Source organism: Telmatherina bonti (genome assembly GCF_933228915.1).
Source record: "Telmatherina bonti genome assembly, chromosome: 15".
Lineage (NCBI taxonomy): Eukaryota > Metazoa > Chordata > Actinopteri > Atheriniformes > Telmatherinidae > Telmatherina > Telmatherina bonti.
The window spans coordinates 6,253,566-6,267,131 of NC_136613.1; the positions used below are offsets into that span (position 1 = coordinate 6,253,566).

At 44.0% G+C, this 13,566-nt stretch overlaps 1 protein-coding gene across 1 annotated transcript in view; it reads right to left on the reverse strand.

Moving 5' to 3' along the window:
• Positions 1-13,566, reverse strand: part of kcnh3 (potassium voltage-gated channel, subfamily H (eag-related), member 3) — a gene marked incomplete at both ends in the record, with an annotated part of 246,651 nt that overhangs the window by 77,615 nt on the left and 155,470 nt on the right. The window contains 2 exons of the mRNA XM_079253829.1: positions 559-693; positions 11,438-11,671. Of these exons, the coding sequence (XP_079109955.1) occupies positions 559-693; positions 11,438-11,671 (369 nt within the window). The remainder of the gene's footprint in view (positions 1-558; positions 694-11,437; positions 11,672-13,566) is intronic.

Sequence of the window (13,566 nt, forward strand, 5' to 3'; positions counted from 1 at the left end):
CCTGACCTTGTTGGACTATTTGCGTCAGCAGAAAAGCTTACAGGACACTTTTCTTCTTCATTCTGTTTTGCTGTGAAACCCATCAACTCAAATATCCAGCCAAGCACAGATTTTACTTTGGATGTGCCGTTAAAACAAAGTTCTTTGAAAACTAAAACAAAGAAACCAAAGCCCTAAAACTCATCTGCACAGTAAAAATGTTTGTTAGCTGTCCTAAATGTCTTCCTGACGCTGCATCTGACATGAAGTGGGTTCATGTTAGATGCAACAATTTTATACTATTGATGGAATAAAATGTTTATGTTGCTTCATTAGATCTCCTCAGATGGGATGATTGGTCTGAAGTTGATACAAAATGAACATAACAAGGTGCTTCTTTTTCATGTGACAGGATTCTCTGCTATCCATCATCATGGTTCTCTCCAGGCAGTGTTTCGGAAGCCTGTTAACATGCAGGTCTTCACCTCTTTAAGAACTGATTGAACTCTCAGATCAAACGAAATTTCACATGGACAGGAGATGATAAGACTTGCAGCCCCAGCAGTAAGAAGAACTCACCAGTTTCAGGCCCCTGCTCAGGATCCTGCTCCTTCTTCTTGTCACTGATGTCTTTGTGTGACACGAGAAACAGAACCACCTCGCCTTTCTCATTCTTAATGGGCACGATGTCCAGAAGACACCAGAACTGAGTACCTGGAGAGATTAAAATGCAAACATCAAGAATCGATGCATATATGTGTAAGATTTTCTATAATATCAGGTCCAACCTGTTTTTCCCAGCACATCCTTCTGGGAATATGTGACACGATATGAAATCCACTTTTCAAGTCTTTAATCTCCTTTAATTGTTGCTGAAGTTATATTAATAAACAAATCACCCTTATCTGAAATTATTCGCTGAAAGGAAACGTCTTTACCGCGATAAGACTCAATACGATACAGAAACACGAACAAACAATGTTAAATCGCAATACAGTTACAATCTGCTGAACGACGAACGAGGTTCAGGTTTAGAAGCGTTGCTGCCTGCTGCAGTTCCTACACCCGCCACTAATCTAAACACTGCTGATCGTTAAATGTTCACGCAGTTGTTTTGCAAACGAACGAAAACCTGCGAGTTACAAACTGTCGGCTGCAGCTTCGTACTGAATATTTATATGCTAATTTCTGATGAGAATTTGTGGGAGAGATCATATTTTGCCTGTTTTAGCTTCTCTCAATGACCAAGCCCGACTGTATACCCATTGTAGTTCCATTTATATTAAATAGAGCACTTCGCTCTCAGACTGCAGGTCTACTTGTGGTTCCAGAGTCTCTAAAAGTATGATGGCAGGAAAAGCCTTTGGCTATTGGGCTCCTTTCTTATGGAACCAGCTCCCAATGTGGGTTTTGTGCTCTTAGGGGTAGTCTAGCCATCCATTAGTTATGCAGCCTTTGCTCATTTTCCTCTATGTATAAATATATGACAGTATTGCCATCATTAGCACATTTCTCCTCTTTCTGCAGGTCATACTGGATAAAAGTCACAGTGCATGTTGACCTGTCTTTCCTGTCTTCTCCAGTCCAACCTGGAGGTTTTTTCTTTCCACTGTCGCCTCATGCAGCTCAGGATGGGGGATTGGATCCAAGTCAAGATTTAATGCAATCTGTTGGTTTCTCTTTGCTAGACTGACATTGTTGTGAAGTGGCGCTATACAAATAAAGCTGAAATTGGGAAAAAAAAAAAAAAAACCAAACATAATCTGTCATCTCTGAGAAACTTTAGAAAAGATCAGTATCTATTCTGTGGTAATGAAGGAACATTTCTATCATGTTTCTGATTGTCTGAACACTGCTGAGCCTCTGTTATCTACAACATTGTATCAGCAGCTTCCTCATTCACCTCATTTTACCAAGGATAAATGAGCACCTGCAGGCTGCTAAATAAATGTATGTAATCAGTCTAACACAAGCTGTTTTGGTTTAATGTTACTCATGTGTAAGCTCTGACTCATGACATGGTGGGTCTCTTTGGAGCTGCAGAAAAAGGTGTGCCAGAAAACCGCCGGCGACCAAGCGTACAAATTCAAACAAGCAGGATCGCGTCAATAGAAACATCAGCCATATTGCAGCTGGATTTGTCCCCGTTTGACTGGAACATGAAGGTAAACAGTAGCGGCTGAAACATCATGTACTGGCTGATGTTCTGCCTCTGCATGCAGGACAATTAGAGTCATATGAGGGTTATTACTCTGCAGCTGATGATAGACACTTTGATGTAAAGTTAGCTTTTATTAACGGGAAGCACTTCTTGTTCTTTTCACTAAATTTTTAAGTTAGGAACATTTCCACCAATGTGGCTGATGCAAAAGCTCATTTAAGCCCATTTCTGGGAGGCGTGACATGAGAAAAACAAGGTTTAATGTGTAGGAAAGTGTGTAGGATCTGGTGGCATCAAAGCAATCTTTCAGGTTTTCACCAACAAAATCCCCTCCCATCTCAACTTCCCCCTCCCAGCGTGTAGGTAAGGTTTGATTTTCCCACTTCAGACACATCATGATGCAGGAGAAGAGGAATATCACCTGTATATTCACAGATATTAATGAAAAAAAACCTCCGCATTTGTGTTCATTTCAAAGGATTATCACCTCCACCAAGGCAGCCGTCATGTATTCGGTGGTGTTGGCTTGCAGATCTGTGTCTCTGTTAGCAACATAACTCTAAAACTGATGCAAGGATTTTGATGAAAGGGAAAACACTGATTATTTTGTCAGCTTCTGAATAAAAAATAATGCTTCCAATCATTAGCAAACACAGATGACTGACAATGGCTCTGCACAGGTTGGCACTCTCTGGGAGCTTCTATACACCGAGGTTATTTCTGCAGAGCTCTCTACAGGTCCCACTGCATCACTTTTAAACAGGTTGTGGTTGAAAACTTTGCACTGCAGGAACATCTGGAGTCCTTCTTCCTCAGTGATTTAGTTGCAGATTTGCTGCTTTGCTTACAATCATCGACCTGCAGCATGAGTCAGGGTTTTAGCTGAATACAAAGTATAATTAGGTTATTTTGATTTTTATGATTAATTATCTCAGTGTTTCTCAGTCCTGGTCCTCAGGGACCCCTCAGGGACCCCTACCCTGAATGTTCTAGTTCTGTCGCGTTCTAGCACAACTGATGCAATTTATCTGCTCATCGAGTTCTTTACAAGTTAATGAGCCCTTCATTTGAGTCAGGAGTAATAAAATGTTGGAGAATGAATGATAGACATTCAGAGTAGTGACAAGGTCCAAAATTTTTACTTGCTGCAAAGAGTTCATAGAAGCCAACCATAGACCATATATGACAGATGGACGGAGACCCCAGCAGTTAAAAGTGAAGCCTATGTGGAAGTGCATAAAACTGCAGTTCCCGCTTCATCCACTAGGGGCTGGAAAACAGCGCAAATCCCCATAGACCCCCATGTTAAAAAGACCAACTTCACGGCAGAAATAAACATGTTTACAGCAGGAATAAACATGTTTACAGCAGGAATAAACATGTTTACAGCAGAAATAAACATGTTTACAGGAGGTATAAACATGTTTACAGGAGGTATAAACATGTTTACAGCAGAAATAAACATGTTTACAGCAGAAATAAACATGTTTACAGTAGAAATAAACATGTTTACAGAAGGAATAAACATGTATAGAGCAAAATAAACATGTTTACAGCCTGGTACAAAAATCCATTTTAGGTTTAATAGGTCAGGTTTACCCCTGCGATGGACTGGCAAGCTGACCAGGGTGTACCCTGCCTGTCGCCCAAAGCCAGCTGGGATAGGCTCCAGCTTCCCCGCGACCCTGAATTGGATTAAGCGGTTTAGGAAATGAATGAATGAAAGGTCAGGTTTACCTTCATGACAACTGTGGGGGGAGTGAATTTTTTCTTAACTCGCCCGTTTAAAAGTAATTTAATCTCGAAGTTCGGCATATTTAGGGGCGTGTCCTTTTGATTGACAAGTACTCTATCTCTCGCTTCAAGTAAGAAGAACGTAGAACAACCGTGGTTTTAAGCTGGTTAACAACATGACTTAGCTTTAGCCCGCTTACCTCCGTTAGCTGGTTAGCTCCTGTTATCTCCGGGTTAGCTTGGTTTGCTTTAAGCTCGCAGTTCGCTCGATGTCAATCATCCACCATGATGCTCACAGCCCCCCTCTCAGCTCCACCTCTTTGCCCATATATATATTTTTCTGGCAAGACGACGTTCATGACTCTGCCAAGATGGCGATGGTAGGAACCGCCCACTGAGTTTCAATTCAGCTCTTCAGAATCCTATGGAGGACGTCACGGAGGCTCCGCCCATCTTTTATATACAGTCTATGAAGCCAACAGAAAGTTGGCCCAAGCCCATGGATAAGGTGAACAAACAATCATCTTAGAATTACAGTCTCATATACTCTTCCTTCCCCAACCCCATCTGGGAACATCATCATCACCGTTATTGGTGTAGGACCCCGAGAGTGAGGTTTACAACGCCAGTCTCCAACAGGGGGTTTGTTGTTCTTTGTAGATATTTACATTTCAGAGACACTTTGAAGTAGACAAGAACTTCTCTACAAATGTTCTGACCCTCTGACCTCTACAGAAGCTTACAATATCATGATTACAAGATTTTTCCAACATAAAAGTGGTGTCACAACCATCTCCAGTCACCACTGGTGATCCTTCACCCCAGGCTCCATTAATGTGAACTTCCTAGGCTATGCTAATGACACTCAGCTCAACCTCTACACCAAACACACGTCCATATTTCCGAAGATGAGATTAAAACAGTGTTTCCTGAAGACTCGATTCAGTCCACCACAACCAGATCTTCTGACACAGTCACTGGGATTTTGGTTTCGGGTTATGTTTAGTTCTGTTTTTCATGTCTTACTCTGTAGGGTTTTTCTTGTGTTTTAGGTTTTAGCTTCTCCAGTTTCTCATTAGTCCACCTTCGTATGTGGTTTCTTTTCCACTTTGAAAGTTCATTGTCAGGCTTTCATCCATGTTGGTCTTCAGTTTGTGTAAATTAAACCTTAAATCCTGCAATGCTCTGCCTACTTGGTTTCACAAGTCTCGTCATCGATATATGATTCTTTTATTTCGCTCACCTTCAGGCTCTTGTTGCTTTTCGCCTGGAGTGCTGTAACTTTGTTTGTCAAATGGACCCATGAACTCCAGTTAGCGCAGAATTCCTTTACCAGAACTTTGACCAGTCACCCAACTCCACTGGCTTCCTGTGCAGTTTAGGATTTATTTAAATATTCTCCTCCTCCCCTTCAAAGCACTTCATAATCCTCCTCCTCCACATCTTTCTGAACTCCATCCCTAACTCTCTGATCCTCTTCTTTCCCGCTCTCCATCTGCTCACATGTCCATGATGAGGTTGAGAGCCTTCAGCCGTCGATACTGGAACTGTTTTCCAGTTTCCATCTACACCATTATCACTTTTTTCTAACAAACAGGTTTTTATTCAATATACATTTTTAGTTAATGTGTTTTACAAACAGCAGCTTGTTTTAATGATCTGGTGTTCTGGCTATTGACAGGTAGCTAAAAATAAAATGTGTTATTTTTATTATAATTAATATTATGCTTTAGGGGTGTGAGGCTTTTGTAAAATAAAAAAATACATGAAGATAAATATATTAAGAGCTGTGATATAAAACATGCATGTTGTTTTGTCTCAGCTGCCCTCCAGGTGTCCATTTGAAGGCAGAGATGTTTTCCAGGAGTATTTTTTACTACATTGCTTAAAATCCCCTTCACACTGTAATTACAGCTAATTAATTAAATGTTCATCGCCTGTGGAATGAATGGGACTGAAAAAACACCATCCAATCATTTTTATCAACCCGCTGTAAATGATTGGATGGTGAAATGTCAGTCAAACTCAGCTGCCATTTGTCCCCCCCTACTATTAGGCAATGGTGCCACACACCATGCCAAACCATGCTTGGTTTTGGATTCTCACCAGAAATAAGATATTCTAGCTCTGTCCTTCCATAAATCCAAAGTTAAATCAGTAACTGTCATTAATCAATATGGATCTGCATGTTTAAAGCCTCAGAGACCCTTCCCGTGGTCTTGGGGATTCCTATAGTCCCTAAGAAAGAAGTGCCAAAAACTGCAGTTCACCCGTCATCCACTAGGGACTCCAACAGAGCAAATGCTCCAGCTGCACACAGAAAGATCCGTCAGTGAGGTAAGATTTAAACCGGTCCCAAGCAGCGCCTTCACAGTGCTCCAGACGTGACAGAAGAAGAGAATGATTTACTGTATCAAATACGCTGTCAGGTGTAAAAGAATGAAAAAGGCAAAGTTTTCAGAATGAAAGTTTTAAAGTTTAAACAACCGTGGTTTTTACCGGTTAATGACGTGACTTAGCTTTAGCCTGCTTACCTCCGTTAGCTGGTTAGCTCAGTTAGCTCTTAGCTACAGGAAGGTCGGAGTTCGCTCGATGTCAATCATCCACCATGACGCTCACAGTCCCCCTCTCAGCTCCACCTCTTTGCCCATTTTTGTTTTTTCTGGGAGAGATGACATGCATGCCTCTGCCAAGATGGTGATGGTAGGAACCGCCCACCGAACTTCAATTCAGCTCTTCAGAAACCTACGGGTGACGTCACGGAGGCTCCGCCCATCTTTTATATCCAGTCTATGCTTAGAACATGCAGAAAGAAAGGGGTTTGGACTTTGTGTATTTTCAAAACGTAGGTGCTCCGACTGATTTCAAGATTTTTTTCCTTTTAAATATTTCTGCGTTTATTTGTTTTGGGTTTCAACTCTGCAGAGTCCCTGTCTACTTTTAAGAGCAAGCTGGAGACTCAACTCTTCAAGGAGCACTTCTACACTTAGTAAAGCTATATTTGTTGGAAAGTTGGAGAACTTAGCCCAGTTCTTTGCAACAGAAAGGTTGTGGTGGAAATTATGCACATAGTGTAGTTTTAATGTGTTACTCCTTTATTAAAGTGGTGCTATTCTGGTATTTGGAGTTTTCTGAGCTTTCTACAGTGTTACAATGTTGAATCCTCATCAGACATGTGAACGACACTGTTTTTTTATCACCTAAACGCATGTTTGAGTTTGAGTTCCAGCACGCTCTCCGTTCGGTTTTCATGGCGACGAAAACTTGTGACGTCCCGGGGATAAGGTTCGGTGATTGGTTACCTTCTACTGGTTAACAAGGGCATGTACAAATACATCAGGCGGGTGGAAAACGTGGGATAAAGTTATTTCCAACGATGGCTGGTGAGTTTACCAAAGAGAGACATCCTGCTGCATTCGTTGCTGTGGGTTGCTGTTTTCCACTTCGTTTTCAGGCTCTGATTCAGGTTCCAACATGTAGGGCTGGATGCTGTGTTGACATTGTATTTTGTTTTTTTTATTGAGTTCATATGAGCCTAATCCTTCTGTTTATGAGACGTTACAATGACGGCGAAAGCAGGTGCGGTGCGCGCTCCCGATGTAGTGCAGTGGCGGGAGGCGGGGCTTAATGCGGAAGAGTCTCAATCCACTCGTTTTGCCCGCAGGCTGATCTGACAGCCTACGGAGAGGGTCGGTCTGAAGTAAATAAAGCCATTTGTGACAATAACTCCATCAATCCCAGCCCTTCTGGTCTCAGAAATAAAAATAAATTAGCCTGAAATGCACAGAATAGTTCCACTTTAAGCTTCCTTTATGTAGTACCAAATATATATTCTGCATAGTTTAGAGTAGTTCAGAAAACTTGCTTTCATGCATAAAACAATGTTCTGTTCAAGGCCTGTTTCAGCTTTGACTGTTATCATCAAGCGGGCAGTTGTTTTGACTGGTGCTGCCAGGCAAAGGTTATTTGTGTCTGCCTAAAGATCGCTGTAACACCCTGAGCAGGGGCAGAGCTCTCGAGACCTCTCGCTCGCAACTGGGCCTTGTCAATAAACTGGACAGAATGCGGTTGATCTCTAGATTTATTTCTCATCAGATAAATTCCACGACAATGGTATTAATTCTTTGTATTATAACATAGGTGATATTATGGGGTGGGAAGGGAGTAAACAAACGAACAAAACAAAAAAAAAGCTTGTAGGACTTCATGTAAGGATCTGCATCCAAGTGGACAGTCCAACAGCACCATCCTACCTCTACTGTTTGATTTCCTGCTTGTGTTGTTCTCACTCTCAGATGTAAGTCGCTTTGGATAAAAGCATCTGATAAATGACTGTAGAATAGAATAGAATAGAATAGAATAGAATAGAATAAAGATGATCAGCCTGAAGCATCACTGCAAATTGTGTCAATCTGAATACTTTATTGATATGTACTCAGTGAACAGAGTAAAATCCAGTGTGAAGCGGCGCCTCAGGCTTTGCAGCGAGAAGTCTGGTGGTGCAAAGCAACAGGATATAAATGTGTTTATTCTCCTCTCTGATCCTCTGGAGAGCCGCGCTGCTTCTAATTTGTAATTTATGTGTGTTTGTGGGAAAATAAGCTTTTATAACCCTCTGCTGCTCTTTGTTATGGCTTTATATCTCAGAGGAGCAGATGTGTCCACGCCTCCCCTTCAGCTGAGGAGTCTCCTATAACCTTTCGTGTTCACCTGACCGGGACTTTGCCTCCTTCCCTCCTCGCTCTCGCTCCTTCATCATCAATAACATCACGGAGTCATTAATAATTACTGAAGCGTGCATGAATGAGAACATTCTCTCTAGTTCTTTCACAAGCTTCTTTTTCCCTCCAGATTTCTCGACTTTCCCAGTTTTTGCTCATCCTCGCCGTCTTTTCTTACAACGCAGTTCATTTTTCATCTCCTCTCTGAGCAAACTTTGTTCCTCCCGGAGCTGCTGAACTGTATCAGGGTTTGTTTTGCTGCAGGAATGAAACAAGCCTTATTATTTAAGCATTCCACATTCAGATTGAGGAGGCTGCCTCCTTTAAAACAACTACAATGGATCTCACATTTGGTTTTAGGTTAAACATCTGCATGGGACGATGCATTCACTGCACCTCAGAAATGGGAACTTTAAGCTTTTCTGCTTTTGTCTCTTAGAATTATTTGTATAGTTCAGTCAACATAAGAAATAAATGAGGTAACAATACTCTGCTAATACGTAGATTAATGTTTAATATTCCACCAAGAAAACCTGAGCTCTTATTGGTGTTATTTACATTTTTAACCAATCTAAAGTTAGAAATTCTGATTCGTCACTGAAGACACATCAGTACAAGCTGTTCCATAAAGCAGAAGCTCAGCTCATACCAGTTTGTTTGGTGGGATCGGCGATGACAGGCCAGTTAGGTTTGCCAGTAGCCCGAGGAGATGGATGGAAATTATTTACAGTTCCTAAAGGGTGTTTTGCTTCTAGCAGAAGGAGATGGTGGATCCAGTCCAATAAAAGAGCGAACAGAGGTCCTGGGAGTCCCAAAGGCAGCAAAGTCTCTGCAGAGATCACTTAAATGCATCAACATGTATCTGATCTCATACGACATTTCCATTAAAAACACACAGAGCATAAAAAATGCATGTGAATTAATTGAGAGATGCAAATATTCTGATATGAAAACAGTGTGTGAAGTCTTTACAGACTGGGACGGATGTGAATAAACGACACGACGTTATATTTTAGAGGTGAAATGTGGACATTTTTGTCTTTGCAAAGCAAGCACGATGTGAAAAGGGAAATAGAGATTCCAGAAGAGAGATGGTTCCACATCAAGCGACGAGGACGTCTTGCTGATGCTGCAGAAGAAAAGAATAAAGAGGTGCTGGGTTCTTCCGGTTCTGGAAAAGAGAGTGCAGAATCTGAAGCAGGACCACGACCGCTTCAGGACAGACTGTAGGACGTCTGTGGGGCAGGTTGAGGATCTGCAGCTCGCTGGAAGAAGCAGAGAAGACTAAAAAGGACGCTCGGCCATGGTTGCCATGGTGATGCAAAGTGAGAATGACTTGCAGCTTGCAGCCGGCCTTCTCTGTTGGTCGATTGTGTATCTGTCAGATTCATATATAAATAAATTTAAAAAAAAAAAATCAACCTCAGATTGAATAAATAAAAGCGGCGAAACTGCTGGATGGAAATTCGCCGCTGATGTGAACGTTCCAGTTGAGTTGACACCGAATCGATAACACATCCTGCTGTGACAATCCTTCTGGGGAGGTGTGCAGTGTGACAAAAAGCTGCTGCAGCTGACTTCGTTGTTAAACCCAATGACCACCTTATTAGATCCTCTTCAACTGCTTGTAAATGCAGTAACTAATCAGCCAATCGCACGGCAGCATTTTATTTCTTTATCAGGTGAAGATGGTCGACATGAACCGCAGAAGAAAGGAGATGGACTGAATGTGGGATGTCGTTGGTGTGAGTATTTACTGGGATCTTCACACACAACCATCTCCAGAGTTTCCAGAGAAGGTCTGAAGAAGAGAAAACATCCAGATGTTGATGTCAGAGGTCAGAGGAGAATGGTCAGACTGGTTGGAGATGATGTCCAACCCGTCCAGCCTGGAAGCAGATGGTCTCCAGCAGCAGAAGACCACAGCGGGTTCCCTCCTGTCAGTAAGAACAGGAAACTGAGGCTACAATTCACACAGACTCACCAGAACTGGACAATAGAAGATGGAGAAACGTTGCTGGTCTGATGAGTCTCCAGTTCAGCTCCACATTCACCATTCATCCATCTTCTACCGCTTATCCGGGGTCGGGTCGCGGGGGCAGCAGCCTAAGCAGGGAAGCCCAGACTTCCCTCTCCCCAGCCACATTTGCCAACTCTGCGGGGGGGATCCCGAGGCGTTCCCAGGCCAGCTGAGAGATATAATCCCTCCAGCGTGTCCTGGGTCTCCTCCCCGAGGGACGTGCCTGGAACACCTCACCAGGGAGGTCCAGGAGGCATCCTGACCAGATGCCTGAGCCACCTCAACTGGTTCCTCTCGATGTGGAGGAGCAGCGGCTCTACTCTGATCTCCTCCTGGATGACGGAGTTCCTCACCCTATCTCTAAGGGAGAGCCCGGCCACCCTGTGGAGGAAACTCATTTCAGCCGCCTGTATACGAGATCTCCTTCTTTCAGTCACGACCCACAGCTCATGACCATAGGTGAGGGTAGGAACGTAGATCGACTGGTAAATCGAGAGCTTTGCCTTCTGGCTCAGCTCCTTCTTCACCACGACAGACCGGCGCAGAGTCTGCTCCACATTCACGTGGTTTAAAATGTTTATTCGCAAGACACTGCTGTGTCAGTGGATTCAGAGCTCTCCCTACTTTTTTTAAAAAAATATAATCCTTCCAATATTATTATTGTTCAACATAAACAACATTTTCAGACATTATTCAGTACTTAGTGGAGAGAACGTCAATAACAAGAGCCGGCCAATCAGCAGGCAGGCTTCAGGCTGTAGGTAAAAAAAAGAGCAAATTTCCTGGTAACTTCAATCATGAAGCACATCTCTCCAGTCTCACCTTCCTTCTTGTAGAAGACCAGCTCTGTCTTGAACTCCCTCCTGTCGTCCAGCGCTCCTTGGATCTGGGCCGTGGACCGGTCGCTTGTTTCCGGGCCGTACAGGAAGTGACAAGCACAGCTCTTCTGCATGAGCTCCGCACGGGCGTAACCGGTGAGCTCGCAGAAGCCATCGGAGCAGTAGACGATGGGGTAGAGCGACTGCACCTGGGCGTTTCCCAGAACAAAGTTGCTGTCTGAAAGGAGAAGAAGAGCATCATCAGTTTTCACCTCCATCAGGTCATCAGAGTCATGAGAAGGACCAAGTTCATCAGGACGCGTTTGCCTGCTGACCAGCGCATGTTGCAGAGACAGGAGATAAATAATCATTTAAATAACATTCATGTTATTTACCATAACTTCAGTGTGAAGATTTTATTTTTATTCTTAATGAGGAAAAAGTGTTTTTTAAGCATAAATGTAGAAGAATCTCTCTCTTCTGCAGCAGAAAAACCGAGAAAAATCTAATTATTTGGTTTCAGTTTGCTGGTTGGGAGTTACGGAGAAAGATTTTATGTGAAAACATGAAAATCTGAACAAACACTGGATTTAAGACAGAAAAAACGGACCAAAAAGCAGAGAAATGGCTTATTTACATATTCACAGTGTCATATAATGTCAAAGTTTTACTTTACAGAAACAAAAGTAGTATTTTACTGATGTTTTGTTTAGACCATCTGCCAAAATGTTGGGGGGGGGGGGGGGGGGGGGGGGGGGGATTTACCCAAAGAAAAAAAAAAGTTAAATAATTAAATTAAATTAAATTAAAATGATGCCGTTTGGATTGCTAATATTAGCAATCCAAACTCTGATCAGATGCATTGATCTGGTTAAAGTTCCAGAACTTCCTTCAGTTAAATGAACCAGCGGCTGCTCCAGTCCTCACCAAGACCAGAAAGTGGATCGCATGTCAGACTGGTCCAGACCGGATCCAGACTGGTCCAGGCCGGGTCCAGACCGGGTCCAGACCAGGTACAGACCAGATCCAGACTGGGTACAGACTGGTCCAGACCAGGTACAGACCGGGTCCAGACTGGTCCAGACCGGGTACAGACCGGGTCCAGACTGGTCCAGACCGGGTACAGACCGGGTCCAGACTGGTCCAGACCAGGTACAGACCGGGTCCAGACTGTTCCAGACCGGGTCCAGACCAGGTACAGACCGGGTCCAGACTGTTCCAGACCGGGTACAGACTGGTCCAGAGCAGGTACAGACTGTTCCAGACCGGGTACAGACTGGTCCAGAGCAGGTACAGACCGGGTCCAGAGCAGGTACAGACCGGGTCCAGAGCAGGTACAGACCGGGTCCAGAGCAGGTACAGACCGGGTCCAGAGCAGGTACAGACCGGATCCAGACTGGGTAAAGACCGGGTCCAGACTGGGTACAGACTGGTCCAGACCAGGTACAGACCATGTCCCGACTGGTCCAGACCGGGTACAGACTGGTCCAGAGCAGGTACAGACCGGTCCAGACCAGGTACAGACCGGATCCAGACTGGGTAAAGACCGGGTACAGACTGGTCCAGACTGGGTACAGACTGGTCCAGACCGGGTACAGACCGGGTACAGACTGGGTCCAGACTGGTCCAGACCGGGTACAGACTGGTTCAGACCGGGTACAGACTGGTCCAGACCAGGTACAGACTGGTCCAGAGCAGGTACAGACCGGTCCAGACCAGGTACAGACCGGATCCAGACTGGGTAAAGACCGGGTACAGACTGGTCCAGACCGGGTACAGACCGGGTACAGACTGGGTCCAGACTGGTCCAGACCGGGTACAGACTGGTTCAGACCGGGTACAGACTGGTCCAGACTAGCTTCCCATCACAATCCTGCTGTTGGTTTAAATAGCACTGAAGGATTCAGGCCAGGTTTTCCATGTATCCCTGCTCCAACACAGCTGACTGGTGAGTCTTGGTGCAGAACCTGATAGGCTGTTGGATCCATTTAATTTGATTTTGGTGTGTTGAAGCAGGAACAAATGGAAAACCTGCTGGGCTGCGGCCTTCAGTCCTTGTAGGTTTAGGACCTCCTGGTTTAGGACCAGGTCTGTGATGAACCAACCAGATCCCTCCGGTCATCAGGGTCAGGT